Source organism: Mobula birostris, chromosome 2 (assembly GCF_030028105.1).
Source record: "Mobula birostris isolate sMobBir1 chromosome 2, sMobBir1.hap1, whole genome shotgun sequence".
Taxonomy (NCBI): domain Eukaryota; kingdom Metazoa; phylum Chordata; class Chondrichthyes; order Myliobatiformes; family Myliobatidae; genus Mobula; species Mobula birostris.
In genome coordinates this window covers 55,251,826-55,272,300 of record NC_092371.1, presented here as the reverse complement: position 1 = coordinate 55,272,300, position 20,475 = coordinate 55,251,826, and the positions used below count along the sequence as shown (strand labels likewise).

Sequence of the window (20,475 nt, the reverse complement as noted above, 5' to 3'; positions counted from 1 at the left end):
TTGATGGGCCACAGGATCAAACATTGAGCACTGCTGTGGAGAACTGAACAGTAGAATACAGACCCAAACTGATGGGCTCTTGCAATGTGTGTTGGAGGGGAGGATTGCATTGTTTGGCTACTTTGCTGAATTGAAGCCTTATCTGTTGCCATAGAAGTTAAAGAAGAATCTTAATGTAAAGCAAAAATTTTCCCCAGTACATCTGGACCAATATTTGTCCATCTGTGTTAACTGTCATTTGTTGGAGCATGTTAAATTTGTCATCAGCTGCCATGGGTTGGCACACAGAACAATCACTATGTTGACTTACCACATATTTTGGTACAAGTTCAATTGGTTATCAGTGATTTTCATAAACCACATGCAGTAAAATGTTTCACAAAACAAGCTGCTGGACAAAACTGGTGGTTCAGGACCTTCCCTAACCTGTTCCTTCAGCACATTGCTTTTTGCTCCAGATCCAGTACCTGTGGTCTCTCATGCCTTCAGTAAAATGCTTTGTTGTCTATAACCCATTGCAGGATAACAGCTTTGAATTATTATGATTCCACCCACCACTCTCCCTCTAAATTTTTCTCAAAATTACTCCTTTTGCTGTAAATACTTTGGCAAATCCTGAGCCTTTAAAGGGTAAGTAATTTTTTTTCCGTGTATTTTGTATCAAAGAGATTACGTGTTACTTCTGGAGTCTACCAGCATATTCTTTCTCTTTTACATAGTCAAGGACTTTGAGATAACTGATTCTTTGTTCTAATTGCAGGAAGGTTATTACGACGAGTACATGAAATAATCTTTCCTGAGACTCAAGTTATTACAACATGATCCTCAGCACTGGTGTGTTTAGGTGTACAGATTATTGCAAGCTAATACCGTGATTTATTTGTACCCCAAGGTTTTGGAAAAAGAAACATTACTCATAATACAATGTTCTGGAATAATAGTTCGAAGAATTGGTAAAAACAATTTGGTTAAAAATAATATTATAGCTTTAAAAAAAATCTGTGTTTTTAAGTGCTGTTCAAGCAGTGTTTTATTTGAGTAGTCACTGTAATGATGTGCAACATATTGCAGCCAGTTTTAGTTGTTGGCCAAGACACTGAGAAGAACTGAGTTCCTTTTTTTTACGTGAGCTGTTTTGCCTGTAAGAGTTGAGAGGCCCTGGATTAATGACTCAATTGAAAAATTTTGCTTCTGATTTTGCACTGCTCTCTCAAACAAATGCTGGATATGAATTTGATAAAGAGTTCAGGGCCACCAGGGAAGTGGTTCTGATTGAAAAGCATGGAACCCCCATGATGGATCAATGTACTGTAATATTTTGCAAGTAGACTTTTAGGTTACAGCAATCCAACAATGTTATGAAGTACAAAATATGCTAGAGTTCTGAGTGATAAATATTATAATATATAGTTGGTTGCCTTGTGTGTAAATTATACATAGTACTAAAAGAGTTAGCTTTACCTCTTTTGAGCATAATGGCAATTTTGCATAATTTGAATCATTGTTGAGCATACTGGATTCACATTCTCAGTAGACTCCGATATTAAGGATTTATTTTTGTACTCATGGAAGACTCATTTTTAAAAGCTCGGTGTCTCAACGTACTGTAAAACTGAAGACAAAAAGGCAAAAGTTCATTATCACTTTTCTCCGTTCATTCTTTTTATTTCAAGATTCCGCCTTAAAGTTGAAAACATTGGATTCAAGTAATGTAAATCGAGTGCCAGATTGGTGTCCATTGGGAAATGCACAGAGTGGATCTGTGGTCATCCCAACATTTGTGCAAGGTCTTACTGCCATCTATTGATTTCAGGAAGAAGATAAATATTCCCATTTGTATGTACAGTAGTTGAGTCAGTAATGAAGACCTTTAGATATTGAAATTCGTTTATTATTGTTACACTAGAACAAGGTAACACAAATGACTATGCAGAATGATGAGTTCCGAAGGCTGTAATGCGTTCGCCTGGAAGATGAATGCTTTTCCTTGAGCATGTGTTGGGCTCCACTGCAAGAGGCCAAGGAAACGGAGATCAGAGTGGGATGGAGAACTAAATGACAGGTAACTGGAATTTTGGGGTCATCCTTGTGGAACATCTGTAAGGGTTCTGTAAATTATGCTTTATTCTGGATTTGATTTCTCTCATGTAGAGGAGACCACTGTGAATGCTGAATGAAAGCAATGGTACCATAAGAGTAAGACACTGGTTCACCTGGAAGGAGTCTTTGGGTTCGTCAATAATGAGAAGGGATAAAGACACAGGTAATGCCTTTCTTGAGGTTGCATCGGTGAAAAGGCTATGAGAAGGGGGTGTTGGTGGTGGAGAACCGGAATGGAAACTATCCCTTAAAAATGCTACTGGGGAGCAAAAGATGTTTCTGATGATGTCCATTTTGAAGAAGGCAGGAATTGCAAAGAATGTGGAGTCTAGTAGGTAGAAGTTGGGTACAAGAGGAACCAATCTGTTCTGGCTGAGGATGTCTTTGGAGCAAAGTGCAGGAAATGGACTTGATAAACAGAAGAGCTTTGGCTCATTGGTAGAGGGGAAGCCAAGACAATGAGAAAAGGAAGACTTTTAGATACATTAGTCAGGGGAAGGCTGACAAGATATTACCAAGACAGAGAAACTGGGAGAATGGAATGGACTCCTTCCAGGAAGTAAAGTGAGGGTAGGTATAGTTAGGACTGGTAATGGACATTAATAGCTGGTTCCAGGTATCCAACAATGCATCATGGCTTAGGTTTGATGTGAGTTCTCATACTAGACATTTGACATGAGTGGAGTTGGAAGATCTATTTAATGTAAGAACAAAATTAGGCAGGCAATATTGGGCTAACCATTGGGAGGGGATGGGTGGGGCCACTATTCAAGAAAGAGGGATACCTTAGTCCATTTTTGTATGGGATGGAGGTGTAATAATTTGTGTGTCCATGATGATGGAGTGCAGAAGTTCGTTCTGGATTTGGGAGTTTTACTTATTAGGAGAAATTATATAAATTGAGTTTTATTTCTCACTGGAACACAAGAAGCAGAGGGTGAGCTTTTAGATTTTTCTGAAGTTATGAGGGACATGACAGATTAATTTTTAAAGGTGGGGGTATTTAAAACTAGAAGGCATAGGCTTAAGTGAGGGGAGAAATTTAAAGGAGAACTGAGAGGCAGTCCCCCCCCCCCACACACACACACACACACAGGATGGTGAGTATTGTAATGAGCTGCCAGCAAAAACGACAGAGGCAGATACAACTAAATTTTTTTAAAGGCATTTGGATGTGTTAAGAAATGTGTAGTGAGATAGCAGCCTAAGGAGGTCAGATGGGATTAGTTACTGGGCATAGTTGTTGGTTTGGATGAGGTAAGCCAAAGGAACTGTTTCTGTGCCATACCAAAATTCTATGAGTTGTTGGGACCAGGAAACTAGAAAATGTCAAAGTGCCAGAGGGCATCAGAGGTGTTATAAATGGGAGTGGAAAGAGATGGAAGAGGTGATAAAGAACAGAGTCAAGAAGAAATACACTCAGTGGCCAGTTTATTGCAGGAGTGGAACCCAGTGCGGTCTTCTGCTACTGAAGACTATCTACTTCAAGGTGCAATGTGTTGTGCATTCAGAGATGCTCTTCTGTACACCACTGTTGTAACATGTCATTTGACTTACTGTTGTCTTCCTGTCAGCTTGAACCAGTCTGGCCATTCCCCTGTGGTCTCTCTCATTCAAAAGGCTGTTTTCACCCACAGAATTGCCGCTCATAGGATGTTTTTCATTTCTCACACCATTTTCTCTTGGTTAAGTGAGAGTGTTGTGCATGAAGATCCCAGGAATTCAGCAGTTTCTGAAATACTCAAACCACCCTGTCTGACACCATCAATCATTCCATGGTCAAAGTCATTTAGGTCACATTTCTTCCCCAGTCTGATGTTCGGTCTGAACAACAACTGAACCTCTTGATCATGTCTTCATGCTTTTAGGCATTGAGTTATTGCTACATGACTGGCTGATTAGATACATGCATTAACGAACAGGTGTACCTAATAAAGTGATCACTGTGTGTATGTGGTGAATAGTCTGAAACAATAAGTCTCCCCAGGGCAGTACTGCTTGTTGATCTTGGTGAGGAGGTAGGAGCTAGCTGTGAGAGGTTGGTAACTACAAGTCTAGAGGGTGAAGAGGAAAAATCTTAAGAAATTGGGTCAGTACTTGAGAGTCTACTTGGGACAGTATATGGGACACACGGAGCAATGCAGCTCTGCCTGAAAGCCTGCATTTAATGTCAAGGCATTTGGGAAAGTTGAACACCAACGTTGCATGTCTATGTAGAATCAGTAGCCCATTCGTCGAAGTGGAAACTTCGGCTCTTGGCAACGCTCTGGTCATTCCCCTTCAAGGTGCTCTTTGAAGCCAAATACCTAAGCTGAGATGCAGTTCTGCTCATCTTTCAGGATCACTTGTAACCTCCACTGCAAATGAACACTAAGACAACATGGGACATGTAGAACCAATGCACAGTGGTGGTTATGTGGTGATTATTTTTCTCTCTCAATCAGATATTTGTTGATTTAGGTGACTGTATTCATCAGTCTTAAACTGGATGCCGAGATGATCAGGAACACAGAAAGGTAAGATGGAAAGAGCAGGAAACGTCAATTTATTTTTATCCACTCACTGGATGTGGTTGTTACTACAAATGGAGCATTTAACACTAACAGCCTTTGAGAAAGTGGTGGGAAGCTGTTTTTTGAACAATTGTGGTGCTTGTGATTATTTATCACAGTGCTGTTAAAGAGTTGCAGGACTTTGAGTCAGCATTGAAGGGAAACATATATTTTCAACTCGGGATGACAAATGGCTTGGATGCGAACTTGTGTGCCTGTGCAATGTTGCTGTCCTCTTGGGTGGTAACTGTCACTTCAGTAGTTGAAGTGGACTACTATGATGTTTAAAAAAAAAGTTGTTCCATGCAGTCGTTATGGAGGAAGTGAATGCGCTACGCAGTGCATGGGGTGCCAATTAAATGGGCTGCTTTGTTCTAGATAATAATAATGGTGTTGGAATTGTATTAGTCTAATCAAGCATATAATATGTCATATTCTTGACATGCCCATATATGATGGAATGGCTCTGTAGAGTTGAGAGTTAAGCTGTTGAATATATAGCCTCTGTCATGGACTTCCAGTTACAGTAATTATGTGTCTGTTCCAGGTAGGTGTAAGGTTACTCATAGAATGTGTATGGGGAGTTGATGGCTTTACAGTTAAATATGAAGGGGATATTGAATACAGCCATTGCCTGGTACTTGCTTGGTTGCTTATTCAGTTTGAATGTTATTCTGGTCCTGATAGGAAAGTAAGCAACTTTGGTAGAACAGGCCTTATATTGTTTTATGAGCTCCAGTTAGACTTGGCAATAAGTGTGTAAATCATGTGTCCATTAGAATTGATAGCCTCCATTCCTTGGAGCTGACACCCATTCAAAAAAAGCTAAGGTATAAAACATAGAATACTACATCACAGTATGGGCCCTTCAGCCCACGATGTTGTGCCGACTTTATAACCTACTCTAAGATCAATCGAACTCTTCCCTCCTACATAGAATTCCATTTTTCTATTGTCTATATGTCTTTCATTAATTTCTTAAATAGAAGATGCTCTTGAATGGAACTTATTAGAGGTGAATATTTAAGTGTGATTGGACGTGAAAGGAAGCTATCAGAAATATATTTTTTGTGGTTGGCATGGTGTTATTAAAGGAGTAGAGGAGATGCCCATAAATTTGTTGAGAATTTATGGAGGAAGAGATTAAGAAGCACAGGACATCAATGAACTCAGGAAGTCACTGAGGAAGAGGACTAACTTGGCACAAAGGCAGTGTGAACAAAATATGCTGGTGAGAAACTTGGCATGGGTAGAAATATCCTTATTATTTAAGCTCTGATTATTCCACTCATCAGAAACAAGTGGCAGTTAGAACAAAGGTCAATGCACACCCAGGTACGTTTCACCTTGTTGACACTTTCATTCCTCTTCTTGCTGTACAATTGCAGGCTGGAGGAATGGCCACATGATAGTCAAGTGAGGAGGACACATCAAACACTGAGGTGAGTTATCTTCTCAGCACTCTGGGACAGAATGACTCAAGAATCTATATATTGCAATAGCTGGCCTGGACTGGAGGGAAAACCCAGATGTAAAGGGAAGAGTCATTGATCAACAGCTACAGGTGGAATAGCAGGGAGCACAACTGCTGATTGAAGTCTGCAAGTTCTGATTTTCCCCATAAGTGTCTAGTTTGTGGTTGTACACAATATTTAAGGAGCAAACCATTTGTAGCTACAGTAGAGCTCTGTGTTATGAATTCTTGTCTTTCCTTTATCTGTTCCACAAATTTATTACTTGCTCTCTGCCAATAGAGGAGTTGAACTATTCATCATCTTGAGTACAGCAGTTGTACTAGATGGTCCATTGGGTAGTACTTCTCCAGGTCCAGCCTGGAAGGAGTCTTGGTTAAAGATTGTAAGGCATTGAGACATTGGAATTGGTTTATTGTCATATATATTGCATACTGTTCTACAAATCAATTCATTACACAGTGCATTGAGATAGCATAAGGTAAAACACTAACAGAATGCAGAATAAAGTGCAACAGCTACAGGGAGTGCGGCACTGCAAGGTCATAATTGGTAGATTGTAAGGACTATGCTCCATCTTATTACCATATACCGCAGAACCACTCAATAGTTTTATGTCAGCATGTTAGAAGCTGTGGTTACTTTTGCAACTTCTGCCTAATGGGAGAGGGGAGAAGAGATAATGTCTTAGACAGATGGGATCTTTGATCATGTTGGCTGTTGTACTGAGGCAAAGGGAAGTGTAGAATGAGTCCGTGGAGGGGGACTGGTTCCCATGATGTACAGAGCCGTGTTCACAACTCTGTAGTTTCTTGTATCATGGGCAGAACAGTTGCTATAACAAGCCATGATGTATCCAAATCCTTTCTTTGGTGTGTCAATAAAAATTACTAGGGGTCAATGGGGACATGCTAAATTTCTTTAGCCTGTGGAGGAAGTAGAGAAAGGTGAGTTTTCTTGGCTGTTGTGTATACACGGTTATAAGCTGTTGGCAATGTTCACTCCTAGGGATCTGAAGCTCTCTGTGCTCTCTACCTCAACTCTGCTGATATAGACAGGCACATGACATCAGTGACTAGTGTTTTTGTTTTGTTGATATTGAGGAAAATATTGTCATGGCACTATGTTACTAAGCTCCATCTCTTTCCAATTATTTTGAAATACAGCCCAGTATGGTTGTTATCATCTACAAACTTGTAGATGGGGAGTCAGAGCAGAATCTGGCCATGCAAACTTGAGTGTACTGGGGCTAGAGTAGGGGACTGAAGTCGCAGACTTGTGAATTGCCAATGTGAGAATAATTGTAGTGGAGGTCTTGTTACCTATCCTCACTAATTGCAGTCTGTTAGTCAGGAAGTCAAGGGTCCAGTTGCAGAAGGCGGTGTTGACTTCAAGGTCTTAGAATTTGGTGATGAGAATACTTGGAATTATGGAAAGAGCTGTAGTCAGTTTTAAAAAAAGGTATGATGCAAGTGTCTTTACTGTCCATATGCTTTAGAGATGAGTGTAGAGCTAGGGAGATGGTGTCCGCTGTAGATCTGTTTTGGTGGTAGGCAAATTGCAGTGGGCGGAGGTTGTCTGGGAGGCTGGAGTTTATGCATGCCATGGCTAGCCTCTCAAAACACTTCACGATGTTGCAACTCAGAGCCACTGGGTGGTAGTCATTAAGGCACATTATCTTGTTTTCCTTAGATGATAGTGATCTTCTTAAAGCAGGTGGGAATCTCACACGACAGAAGCAGGGAGAGGTTAAAAATGTTTGCAAATACCCCTGCCAGCTGATCTGCCAAGGACTTAAGGACACAGCCAGGGCCAGATGCTTTCCACTGATTCATTCTCCAGAAGACTGATCTAATGTCCACAACGGTAACCATGGATTGAGGTGCATTGGAGGCTCTCAGGGTGAGTGTGACATACCAGTCACCTTGTAGAATACATTAAGTTTATCAGGAAGGGTGTGCTGTTGTCAGCAATGCTGGCAGCCTCATTTTGTAGCCCATTACAGTATGTAAGCCCTGCCAGCTCTGGGACTCGAGCACTAAAGTTAATCAAGCAAGACATCCCAGCTGCAGTGCCCTTGGCTATGTGCAGCAGATGCATTCCCCAAAGCATTGGAGACAAACAAGTCTGAGCAATTTGCATTCATTGGGTACGTGATTATGCATTCCCAAAACTCCAGCAGGGATAATCACTCCTGATCAGGGCTGCCCTACCCTCCACCTCTTGCCAATTTAGGCTGGTGTATTAGCCCCCTAATACAGTTTGGTACCAGCAGAGTCACAGGAGTGGCCAGTCTGCGTTGAACTCAACATAGGGACTGCCTTAGGGACTCTAGCTCTGGGTTTTTCCCCTTGGGGTTTACTCCCGAAGCCTTCCCGATTAGTGGGTATAGCCGCAAGGCAGCGGAGGTTTGAGATCAGAGTTTTCCTTTTCCTACATCAGCTGCCAACCACGACTGATGAGCTGTATCTGCCCGAAGTGACTGTAACCTGCCTTTGCCCCTTCTCCAGTAAGTAGAAATTGTTCCGCTGGGCTTAGTAGCTAAGCCATATGTGAAGGCCAGGAGCTGGACTTGGTTGTCAGAGGCTCTTTGAAGGGCATGCCATTGGGAGTATTTACTAGGTAGTGGGAGCTTGTCCCCATTACCACCTTTGGCTATAGCAATCTTAAGCCCATTTGAAGGACCAACAAAACCTATGGAAGTTCCAGAGGAACTCCCGATATAAGCATGCTCTTTACAGATAGCAGTGTCCTTAAGACCTGGCCTATACGATCACTAACACGAAGTATGTGCTGGCACGGGTGGCAGTTTCTGAAGTTAAACAGCAGGTTTTGTGTGTGTTATTAACATGCTAAGTGGAGCAGCAAGGCCAATTTGCCATTAGATCAGCATTGTACAATGGATGTCAACATTGGTCTCCCAATTTCCAGCAGATCTATGAATACACCACTGCATTTTATTTGCTGCAAGTCAAACTGAAAGCGTACTCTTACAATATATGATTGAAATGAGAAGTAAATTTGCACATATAATGGTGAACAAAATCAAAAGAATACAAAGCAGATCTAAGCACTGAATTCCAATTCCCAATGTTCATCACTGGACGTGGTTAACATAAATCCATTTGGTAATCGTCAATCAACCAACTCTCAGCAAAAATTGTGTAGTGCTCTGGGAGCCCAGGACATTAGTGAAAACATGCTCATCAGCCGTCAAAGAGTCAAATACAGGATGGGAACCTGGTTTGCTTTTAAAGTGAAATGAGCATGAGGCAAGGTGAGTAGCTATAAGCTGGAACATGGAAGGTTAAAGAAAGTTTCAGTGACAAAATTATTCTTCTGATTGAAAGGTAGAAGAGGATTGATTATTAATACAATTGCCGATGTAGCAGCCAGAAGTAATGTTTTACAGCTCTCTATCCCCAAGGTTTCCAATCTTACAGAGGTAAGTGTTATGGCAGCAAGCTGCCATGGAACACTTTTTAAACAGAATTGTTCCATACCTTTCACATGCTACAATTATAAATGAATGCTGTCTCTGGTCCCCATTGATCAATGAGCCATCATTCTTTATTGAATTTCTCTCCAGGACATTGATGAGCAAGCATTCTATCCAGGAACTTCAGTTAACCTTTATGCTGACTTTGCTCCCCTTTACTTTCCCCATCCAAATAGCCAAGGTAGTGCTGTAGACCAGTGGTCCCCAACCACCGGGCTGTGAGGAAACAATATGATTTGGCGATATGAAACAAAATGAGTCAGCTGCACCTTTCCTCATTTCCTGTCACGCACTGTTGAACTTGAACCCCCTCCCGGTTGACGGGTCCGCAAGAATATTGTCAATATTAACCGGTCTGCTGTGCAAAAAAGGTTGGGGACTCCTGCTGTAGACCCCCTCCATCAATAAACTACATCTTTTATTTCCATAAAATAGCTGTTCAACTCCTTTCAGCATTGCACCATTTGACAGAAGGATCAATGTAAAAAAATCATAGTATATTTTGCTTGTAATTACTTAAGGTACAATGAAGGAATGGTGGAACGTCCTAATAAACTATTAGGTTGTAGATCCCGTCTTACCGAAGTGGAAACAACTCCATTTGTCTTCTGCCCTAGGAACATGCATGGGTGGCTAATATATAAGGGTGAATTGATCTTAACACTAGTCAACAAGGACTTATCGTTACTTCTGGAGCAGGTATTCATTTTGTTTTTGATAATCCAGTAATGCTGTTACATCTATATTTTAAGGTTAGTGTTTTGGATAGTGACAAATGCATACATTAAATATTAGAACTGAAAACTTAAAAACAGAAGCTACACTGGTCACATTGAACCTCCTATCTATATCCATGACTGATCCTTTATCTCTTCCACTTGCTCAATTGCTTTTTTTAAGCAATTTATAATCTACATAACTCAGCCTTGAAATCAGTCAGTGACTGAAGACCTACAGCTTCTGTCCTGGGAAAAACTCAAGGCAAATCAGGTACCATCTTTAGAAAGAAAAACAGGTAACATTTTAGGTCGAATTCTTTCATGAGAATGGAGAGAAAGCAAGTTGGTGTTTTAGTTGCAGAGAGGGTAAGGATTGGGATGCTCAAGTCAAAGAGACAACAAAGAATTGCAAAGACTGTAAAGTGTAAGGTTTGTAGGGAATGTCAAATGTATCAGGCCATGCTAAGAGAGGAAAAACTGAACCCATTATCACTGACTCACAGCAGAATGGGGAAATCCTGCCAACACACAAGGACGTAAACTGACAGTTGAATTCAATAGAGTTGAGATGGCTAAAAATGTCTGAATTGATTAGTTTCTCAAGCTTACTTCGGTGAGTTCCCCATTTACTTTCCATTCAGACTCGTCTGTAGCCTCCTGCACTGAAACAATGAGGTCAAAAGCAATTTTAAGGAACAGCATCTCATCTACCTTCTGGGCATGTTGCAGCCTTGGGAATTAATACCTAATTCAATAGCTTCCGGTAACTTGCTCTGTTTCATTATTTATCAGGTGTTCCCTCCTGGCATGACCTGACCTGCTTCACATGTCCTATTTTTGTCCCTCATTAATCCATCAACCAGATTAACTAATACGCTGCTCTACACCAACTCATCCTCACTGAATCACAGAGTTTCTCTTTGTTCCATGTAGCCTGTCCCCCCAGACTCTCAGCAATTTTAGATAAGACTTGTTTTCTATTTCATAATTCTGATGAAGGAAGTGGCTAGAAATGTTGAAATCTCTTTCCAAAGAGGCAGTTTGGTCTGATTAGTGTTTTATAATTGCTCCCCACTGTGCTGATCACAAACATCTATTACACTTACCCCATTTAATTTTCTCCACATTCCTATCAACTCTCCCCCAGATTCTAAAACTAGCCAACAGACCAAGAGCAATTCACAGTGAGTGGCCCATTAGCCCACCAATCTGCACTTTGGAATGGGAGGAAACCCAGAGAGTCTCAGGAACATGCAAGTTCCATACAGTACCACAGGCCAGGAGAGCGGTAAGGCAGCTGCTCCACCAGCTGTAACACACTGCTGTCCCAGATCTTATATAAAAAAAAAGTCTGACCTAATGGAGCAGAATTATTCAAAGGTAAACCAAGCCTTGATTCTCACAATGTAAAATGTTAAAACTTACCATCAGAAAGGTAAACAGCCTGTTATGTGGCTTGTTGCACACTGATAGATCTGCTAGTTCCTGAAAGTAGGGACATGGGTAGACAGGGTGGTAGAGGTGTTTGGCTGCTTGCCTTCATTCGAGGCACTGAGCACCAGAGTTAGGACATCATGTTACAGCTGTACATGACCACATTTGGAATACTGTAGTTCTGGTCAACTAGCTCTAGAAAGGATGCCATTCAGCTAGAAAGGGTGCAGAAAAAATCCAAGAATGTTAAAAGGACTGAAGGGCTCATCTTATAAGGAGAAACTGGATGAATTGATATCCAATAATGAACTCCTTACCTTGGCATTGTGGATAAGATGCAATACCGTATCCCACAATGAGGTGCTAAACAATTCAGATCTGTATCTCATTAAGAAGAAAATTATTTGATTGTAAAACACTTCATGATGAAAGAAGTCAAATAGTGAAATAGATTGAAGAGAGACCTCTCAGCTCATGAATGCTTCCTTTGCCTTATCTTGCTAACAAGTTAATTCATTTTTAAGATGGGGATAGAATTTATAAATCCAGCAAAGACCCATAAGAATTGAGTATTTTCATCACTATTGATGTCTCCATTAATGACACAATTATTCTCATAAAATGTGAACAGTCTATTACTGCTTTACCATATCCTTTCATATAAACATATGGTTAGTCATTAAAATAAAATCTTGCAACTGAACTTTAACTTGAGGATTTTTGCTTAGCTCTTGTAAAATACACAGAATGTGGAGATCAAATGTCATTAATATAATCTTTGATCAGTACCATGTTCCTGGTCTGCTTTCGGCAGAAACATTTGAGGTTTGTGGTTGCGTTTATATTTTTTTTAACTGCTCGTCAGGGATTAGTAATTACAGTGAACATTCCAGCTAAACAATACCTCATTTATACTGCTTGGCTTTGATACAAGCTGCACTAAGTGTACTGTGCTGACAAATGCAAACACAGCTCCACCTTCAGCTGCAGTAAGTTAAGTGTACTACACAAACAGGTGAGTTGATAATTTGTTTCAGCTGACATAAATGGAGTTTTATTTCCACACAAGATTAAGGTTGGATGCTGCATCACTGCATTTTAGGGGGAATCTTAAAACATTGCTTTAAGGTCAGAAGTCAGAGCAACAATAAATTCAGCGACCGAGAGTCAGCTTTACATTGCTTCAAATCATCTGAAAAGTAATAATTATGTTGTTAAGCATGACAGTGCAAAGCCCAGTTGTCGATTATGACAACATCTGCTGGTAACATTGTTTTCCTTAAAATGCAATACTATTTAGACAAAAATGGTTCTGAGGATCTTTATTTCTTGCATTTTTTAAAAAAATATGAAACCCAGAATTACATTGGCACGTAAACCTCAGCAGTAGGCATTGCTGTTCATGTAAAACACGGCACAGCATTACAGGTGTATGTACAGAAATAAGAGGTCCTTCCATTTCTGGTTAACTTAGTAATTATGTTCCTTTGTAAAACCATGAGAATTTTACATCTCCACTGAAACACAGTAAAGGAAAACAAATGCTGCACCTCTATGACATAATAAAAAAGCACATTATACACATCATCCATAACTTTTTTCATACAAAAAGTGCATTTTCCCCCTAAAGGATTTTGATTTCTTCACCTGTTCAATGATTAAGTTCTGAAACCAAAGCTGGTACAACTGCTGGTAATACACATTGTCTTCAAAGCAGAAATAAAGTTCTCTCTTGGAATGTCTACTGCCACAATTATGCAATACCAATACATTTGGCAATAAAACAAGCTTTGTTGTGGGTCACAGTTTTCTTTGCAGAATGACATATGGAAAATTAACCATTGACCTTTTTTCCCTAATATGCAAAGAACAAACTGCTGTAATGAAAGCTGCAAAAGTTAGCAGTTTACATTCATTTGCTTATGTCACCAGTTGTGGTCAAAGACCAGTTTAGAGCTGTTTATGCAACATCTATTTTACAGGTAAGCCCTTTTATTAAAAATAGTATATAATTAAAAATATTAGAGTCTCTGCTTTTCATTTTACAGTTATAAACATTGAAATCCTGAGATTACAGCATATCAAACTGTTCGTGGAGAGACTGACTTTGGTATGTTATTTCTAAACTAGTACAAATGAACACTGATCAATCTGAGACATGCTTGGTTTTCCTCTCTAACTAAAGAAACAAATGGTTCATAGGGGCTGTGAATTATTAAAAGGGCCAGTGTGCCAGTACAGCTTAAACATAACTTCATTTGAGAATTTTAATGATTTGAAAATACAAAGCAATCATTTTTACAATGCAAGTTAATCAATTTTTTGGCAGTATCCATCATTAAACTGCCCATTACTTGAATGTGTTCAGAAACTTCATTAATCATCTTACTGGCCAGTGACTAACTGGATGGAAAGCAATCTTAAACCCTGTATATTCAATCTATTTTAATTTTTAAGCTGCCGGTTTCACCTACTGTTAAATATATGCCTGAAGATGAGATGCATCTGGTGATAAACTGGATTGAATTTAGCTTAATATCCTGGTACTAAAAGGTGCAGCATTCTCTGTTGGTCACAGTCATTAAAAGGTAACCAATCAAGAAACAAAAGAAAACTGCAGCAGTGAGCAGATACACTTGCGGAATAGCTTAAAGTAAAAGAAAACTGTAATGGCAACCAGCGCTAAAGAACAGACTAAACACTGTGAAAGGACGGTTGTCATACATTCATGAAAATGGATCGAATATAAAACCACTTTCATCAGATTCTTCTCTTTACTCAAAAACTTAACTAAGGCTATGCTACAAGTCTTATTTTACAGTGAAGAGACATTTACACCTTAGATACTGTACTTCCTCAACTCTATAATGTTGCACGTTTGACAATCTGTGTTTCTCAAATTATTCATTGTGCAGTACAGCCTGGTGCACATCCTGAAGTTTTCCAGCCAGATCTGACCCTACTTTAACTTTCAAATTACCAGCCAAATTTTTCTTTAGCAAAATTTAAAAAAAAACTTGTGACAGTAATGTGTTTCCACAGTAAAAACAATTAAAATTTAGTTTTTTATACCATCAATAATCAAAACTATAAAATTTACATTTTAATGCAGTAAAAGCAAAGCTCTACAAAAAATAATTTTTGAAATAATCTGCATGTGTTTCCTGAAACAATGTCTCATGAGAAACCCGTGGTTCTGCAGAGAATGAAGAGCCAATTCTTCAAGATTAAAGGTGTCTCTTTTTTTTCCCCCTAAAATTAGAGGGGCTAAAATGAACTGAGATCAGAGTGCAAACATGCCAGTCAAAACACCACTTTAGGAATTTTAACAAAGTGGCAAAGATTTAGTATTGAAAAACATCCTAGCAAAATTGTCAGCTGATTCAAGTGCCACAAAAAAACACAGCAAGTTCAAAGAAAAACAAAAGAAAGTCAATATGTACTTTTAAAATAGTTAAAATTTCTTTTGATTGTATTCACACATAATTAGAAGTGCTTCACGTGACAGAATCATGCTTCGAGCATTCCCTGCTTTAAACATATTTTAGCTTTTTCCTTATTATAATTGATTGTTCAGGAAACAGCGTGCAGTCAGATCTTAGAGTGTACAAAATACAGAAAGTGCCATTAATTCAATCAACAAACCGCTGACAGGCCTTCTTCCAGCGGCAGGCAGTGCACCACATATCCCGGTTTTCCATTCCATAAACTTTTCGGCATTTCTTTCCTTCACCCCTGGGCTTCCTGAAAGGAGATGCATGCAAATTTGTGAATACAGGTACTATTTACAAGATATCAGTGAATGAATTCAAAAGTTATGGAAATAGCTATCAATATCAAATAATCTATTTATTTCTTATTTATTATTATTTCTTTCTTTTTGTATTTGCACAATTTGTGTCTTTTGCACAATGATTAAACACCCAGGTTGGTACGATCTTTCATTGAATCAATTATGGTTATTATTCTATTATGGATTTATAGAGTATGCCTGCAAGAAAATGAATCTCAGAGTTGCATATGTTGACATGTATGAAATCTAATAAATTTACTTTGAACTATCGTAGAGAGGCCATTCAACCCTTCATAACTAAAAGTGGGCTTCAGGCTTCTTTAACCTCCCAGCTCTTGGTCCAAGTGCTCATCCAAGTAATTTTAAAATATGGTGGGAATTTTTTGCCTCCATCACTACTTGGGCAGTAAGTTTTGAACCAGCTCTACGATTGAGTGAAGGTACTTTCCTCTCAACTTTGTCATTTAGGTTGGAGGAAGGTAGAAAAGCATCAATTTACTTAGAAAATTATGAAAAAAAAACAATGTAAAGGTGTTAACTTTACCCACTAATAATGTGGCATTTTCACCAACAAAAGAAGTGAGGATATAGAGACTTAAATAAATAAAATGAATCTGCGCTAACAGTGGTGTGGTTAGTAAGATGGATGAAAGAGAAATTACCTAGTTCTCTCTATTCTGGTTGGCTAGTGGGTGAACAAGTATAAAAATTTCCAAGAACTGTTTTCACAAGGGGGCATTTTGAAAAATATTCACTTATCAACCCACTAAACAAAAAAAAAGTGAGAGCTGGATCATATTTCCTCTCAAGCATACTTACCACTTCTAAATAACCAGTAGCACTAAAGGAAACCAAATTGGATCTGACTCTGATGGTAATTTGTCGGGCATAACAAGTCATTGGAAATTCCAAGTCTATTTCAAAATGCTCAGTGTAGGATGGTGTGAAATAAACAACTGCAATAACAATGTTTCTCAATTGTTAAGCTGTATCTTAGGAATTCATTCATCCCAAAAATACATTTTTCACTGATCATCTTCAAAACAATAGGCACATTATGCTCTTATAAGTTCAGTCAAAGACTTAATAAGGTGTAGGTTGACTTAACCTTGTTGATAATGCAGCGTAGTTATACTTTGATGTGGTATACTCGTCCAATCAACACACTCTGCTCCCTCAAAGACTGAAGGCCCAAAGTTGCTGAACACTTCAATTTGCCATATTTCTAAATAAAGAAAATGTGCTTGGTGGAGAGTGAGGTGATGGTGGGAGCAGAGATGCAAACCAGACAAATGTAATCTACCATCAGAAGGACATTGACGTATTCGCTATCTTGTTAAATGGTACATTTTTAAAGCACATAGTGCCACTACTAAGAAGCACAGCAATGTTTACACTGTGACATAAATAACAATATGGCTTCAGCACCCCTCTGAAAAATTAGAATTATAAAAAAAATTGTGGAATATTAATCTTCAAACAACTAAAAGAACTGCCTCTGACATTATATAGAAGCAAGTATGCTTATAAATCATAAGTGTTCAACTATGAACTATTTTATTTTGGTGGGGTAAGGCAAACAAGACTTGCACTAACTAAATAGTCCTTTCAAAAGTCCACCACAGGCTGGATGGGTTGAATGACCATTCAAGTGAATTTTCATTTTTATAGCTTCTCTATAGCACTCTGTACAATTTGATTAGTGTTAATACCAAACTTAGTAATAGTTCAGATAGCTTCTAATGATTTTCTCTTCACGGATGCAATCATGCTTTATTGCAGCTAGGTCTAAAAAGAGTATTTATTTAATGTTCATGGTGCAAAGTGCTTTGTGAAGATAACATGTACAACTTGTATGCTGACAATGTACTTTGGTTACTATCGTGCATAAAATCAAATGCATTACACCAGTTTAAAATATGCAACATAAAATAGTACCTTGTTCCTGTCCCTGGTTTCGGTGGTGATACAAGAGAAGTATGTACCTTTAAGGATGGATGAGAAATCTGTCGCTTTTCCACAATACTTACTGGACGAATTTGTGTTAAAGGACCCTAAAGATAATCAGACATTCACATGAAATTCTGGATTTCCGTAGCATAACACTGCAAATGAGAATCAGAGACTAAAGAAAGAGAAACATCTGAAATATTATCCATTTCCACTCTTGCTAAGCAACAAGCTGCGTATTCCTAAATTTTATTTATTTGAAAAAGTAGACATTTGACTGATGGAATGTTGTAGCTCAGTCCACAGGAGAACTTAACCTGGAATGCACCTTATGCTTGTTAACTTTCCCTTCCCAATGGGCATATTTTTCAGGTTTTAAACAATAATGTCTGAGCTTATTTCAAACAGTCATCTCCAGACTTAATATCGGCTTCACTGCTCAGAAGTTAGTGCTACATTAAATTCTTCCAAGCCTGATAAGGGCATTGGACAAACTGAAACTTAAGTTTAATTTTCTTCTGTACAATATATCAACTTGGATTTTTCTAACCTAGAACAAGTCTGATCTAAAATAGGATGCTGTAAAATTTGTACTGATTTGTTTTGTCAATTCGATCTACAAATATGTGAAGAACAAGAGGATAAGACGTGGGAGAATAGGACAAATCAAGTGTGACAGTAGAAAAGTGTGTATGGAACCGGAGGAGATAGCAGGAGATCACTACAGAAAAGGATCTTGGTGATTGCAGGGATGACTTACAGCGGATTGAAAAGCTTGAGCATATTGACATTAAGGAAGGGGATGTTCTGGAGCTTTTGGAAAGCATCAAGTTGGATAAGTCTCCGAGACCAGACGAGATGTACCCCTGGCTACCGTGAGAGGTGAGGGAGGAAATTGCTGAGCCTCTGGCAATGATCATTGCATCATCAATGGGGACGGGAGAGGGTCCACAGGATTGGAGGGTTGCAGATGTTGTTCCCTTTTTCAAGAAAGGGAGTAGAGATAGCCCAGGAAATTACAGACCAGTTGAGTCTTCAGTGGTTGGTAAGTTGATGGAGAAGATCCTGAGAGGCAGGATTTATTAACGTTTGGAGAGGCATAATATGATTAGGAATAGTCAGCGTAGTTTTGTCAAAGGAAGGTCATGCCGTACAAGCACTATTAAAGTTTTTTGAGGATGTGACTAAACACATTGATGAAGGTAGAGCAGTAGATGGATTTCAGCAAGGCATTTGATAAGGTACCCCGTGCAAGGCTTATTGAGAAAGTAAGAAGGCATGGGATCCAAGGGGACATTGCTTTGTGGATCCAGAATTGGCTTGCTCACAGAAGGCAAAGAGTGGTTGTAGACAGGTCATATTCTGCATGGAGGTTGGTGACCGGTGGTGTGCCTCAGGGATCTGTTCTGAGACCCCTTCTCTTTGTGATTTTTATAAATGACCTGGATGAGGAAGTGAAGGGATGGGTTAGTAAATTTGCTGATGACAAAGGTTCGGGGTGTTGTGGATAGTGTAGAGAGCTGTCAGAGGTTACAACGGGACATCAAAGAATGCAAAACTGGCTGGAGAAATGGCAGATGGAGTTCAACCTTGGTAAGTGTGAGGTGGTTCACTTTGGTAGGTCAAATATGGTGGCAGAATATAGCATTAATAGTCATAGTCATACTTTATTGATCCTGGGGGAAATTGGTTTTCGTTACAGTTGCACCATAAATAAATAGTAATATTTATATTATGCCAGGAAATAAGTCCAGGACCAGCCTATTGGCTCAGGGTGTCTGACCCTCCAAGAGAGGAGCTGTAAAGTTTGATGGCCACAGGCAGGAATGACTTCCTATGACGCTCCGTGTTGCATCTCGGTGGAATGAGTCTCTGGCTGAATGTACTCCTGTGCCCACCCAGTACATTATGTAGTGGATGGGAGACATTGTCCAAGATGGCATGCAACTTGGACAGCATCCTCTTTTCAGACACCACCGTCAGAGAGTCCAGTTCCATCCTCACAACATCACTGGCCTTACGAATGAGTGTTGATTCTGTTGGTGTCTGCTACCCTCAGCCTGCTGCCCCAGCACACAACAGCAAACATGATCGCACTGGCCACCACAGACTCATAGGACAGCCTCAGTCTCCTCAGGAAACAGAGATGGCTCTGACCCTTCTTGTAGACAGCCTCAGTGTTCTTTGACCAGTCCAGTTTATTGTGAATTCGTATCCCCAGGTATTTGTAATCCTTCACCATGTACACACTGACCCCGTGGATGGAAACAGGGGTCACTGGTTCCTTAGCTCTCCTCAGATCTACCACCAGCTCCTTAGTCTTTTTCACATTAAGCTGCAGATAATTCTGCTCACACCATGTGACAAAGTTTCCTACCGTAGCCCTGTACTCAGCCTCATCTCCCTTGCTGATGCATCCAACTATGCCAGAGTCATCAGAAAACTTCTGAAGATGACAAAACTCTGTGCAGTAGTTGAAGTCCGAGGTGTAAATGGTGAAGAGAAAGGGAGGCAAGACAGTTCCCTGTGGAGCCCCAGTGCTGCTGATCACTCTGTCGGACACACAGTGTTGCAAGCACACGTACTGTGGTCTGCCAGTCAGGTAATCAAGAATCCATGACACCAGGAAAGCATCCACCTGCATTGCTGTCAGCTTCTCCCTCAGCACAGCAGGGCGGATGGTGTTGAACGCACTGGAGAAATCAAAAAACATGACCCTCACAGTGCTTGCTGGCTTGTCCAGGTGGGCGTAGACACGGTTCAGCAGGTAGACGATGGCATCCTCAACTCCTAGACGGGGCTGGTAGGCGAACTGGAGGGGACCTAAGTGTGGCCTGACCATAGGCCGGAGCAGCTCCAGAACAAGTCTCTCCTGGGTCTTCATGATGGGGGAGGTCAATGCCACCGGTCTGTAGTCATTGAGGCCGCTGGGGCGCGGCGTCTTCGACACAGGGCC

At 39.9% G+C, this 20,475-nt stretch overlaps 1 protein-coding gene across 1 annotated transcript in view; it reads right to left on the bottom strand.

Moving 5' to 3' along the window:
• Positions 1–13,083: 13,083 nt before the first annotated feature.
• LOC140186722 (zinc finger protein 704-like) overlaps positions 13,084–20,475 on the bottom strand; it is a 149,783-nt gene continuing 142,391 nt past the window's right edge. The window contains exons 8-9 of the mRNA XM_072241237.1: positions 17,508–17,623; positions 13,084–15,520 (exon numbers count right to left, since the gene is read on the bottom strand). Of these exons, the coding sequence (XP_072097338.1) occupies positions 15,409–15,520; positions 17,508–17,623 (228 nt within the window). The 3' untranslated portion in view covers positions 13,084–15,408. The remainder of the gene's footprint in view (positions 15,521–17,507; positions 17,624–20,475) is intronic.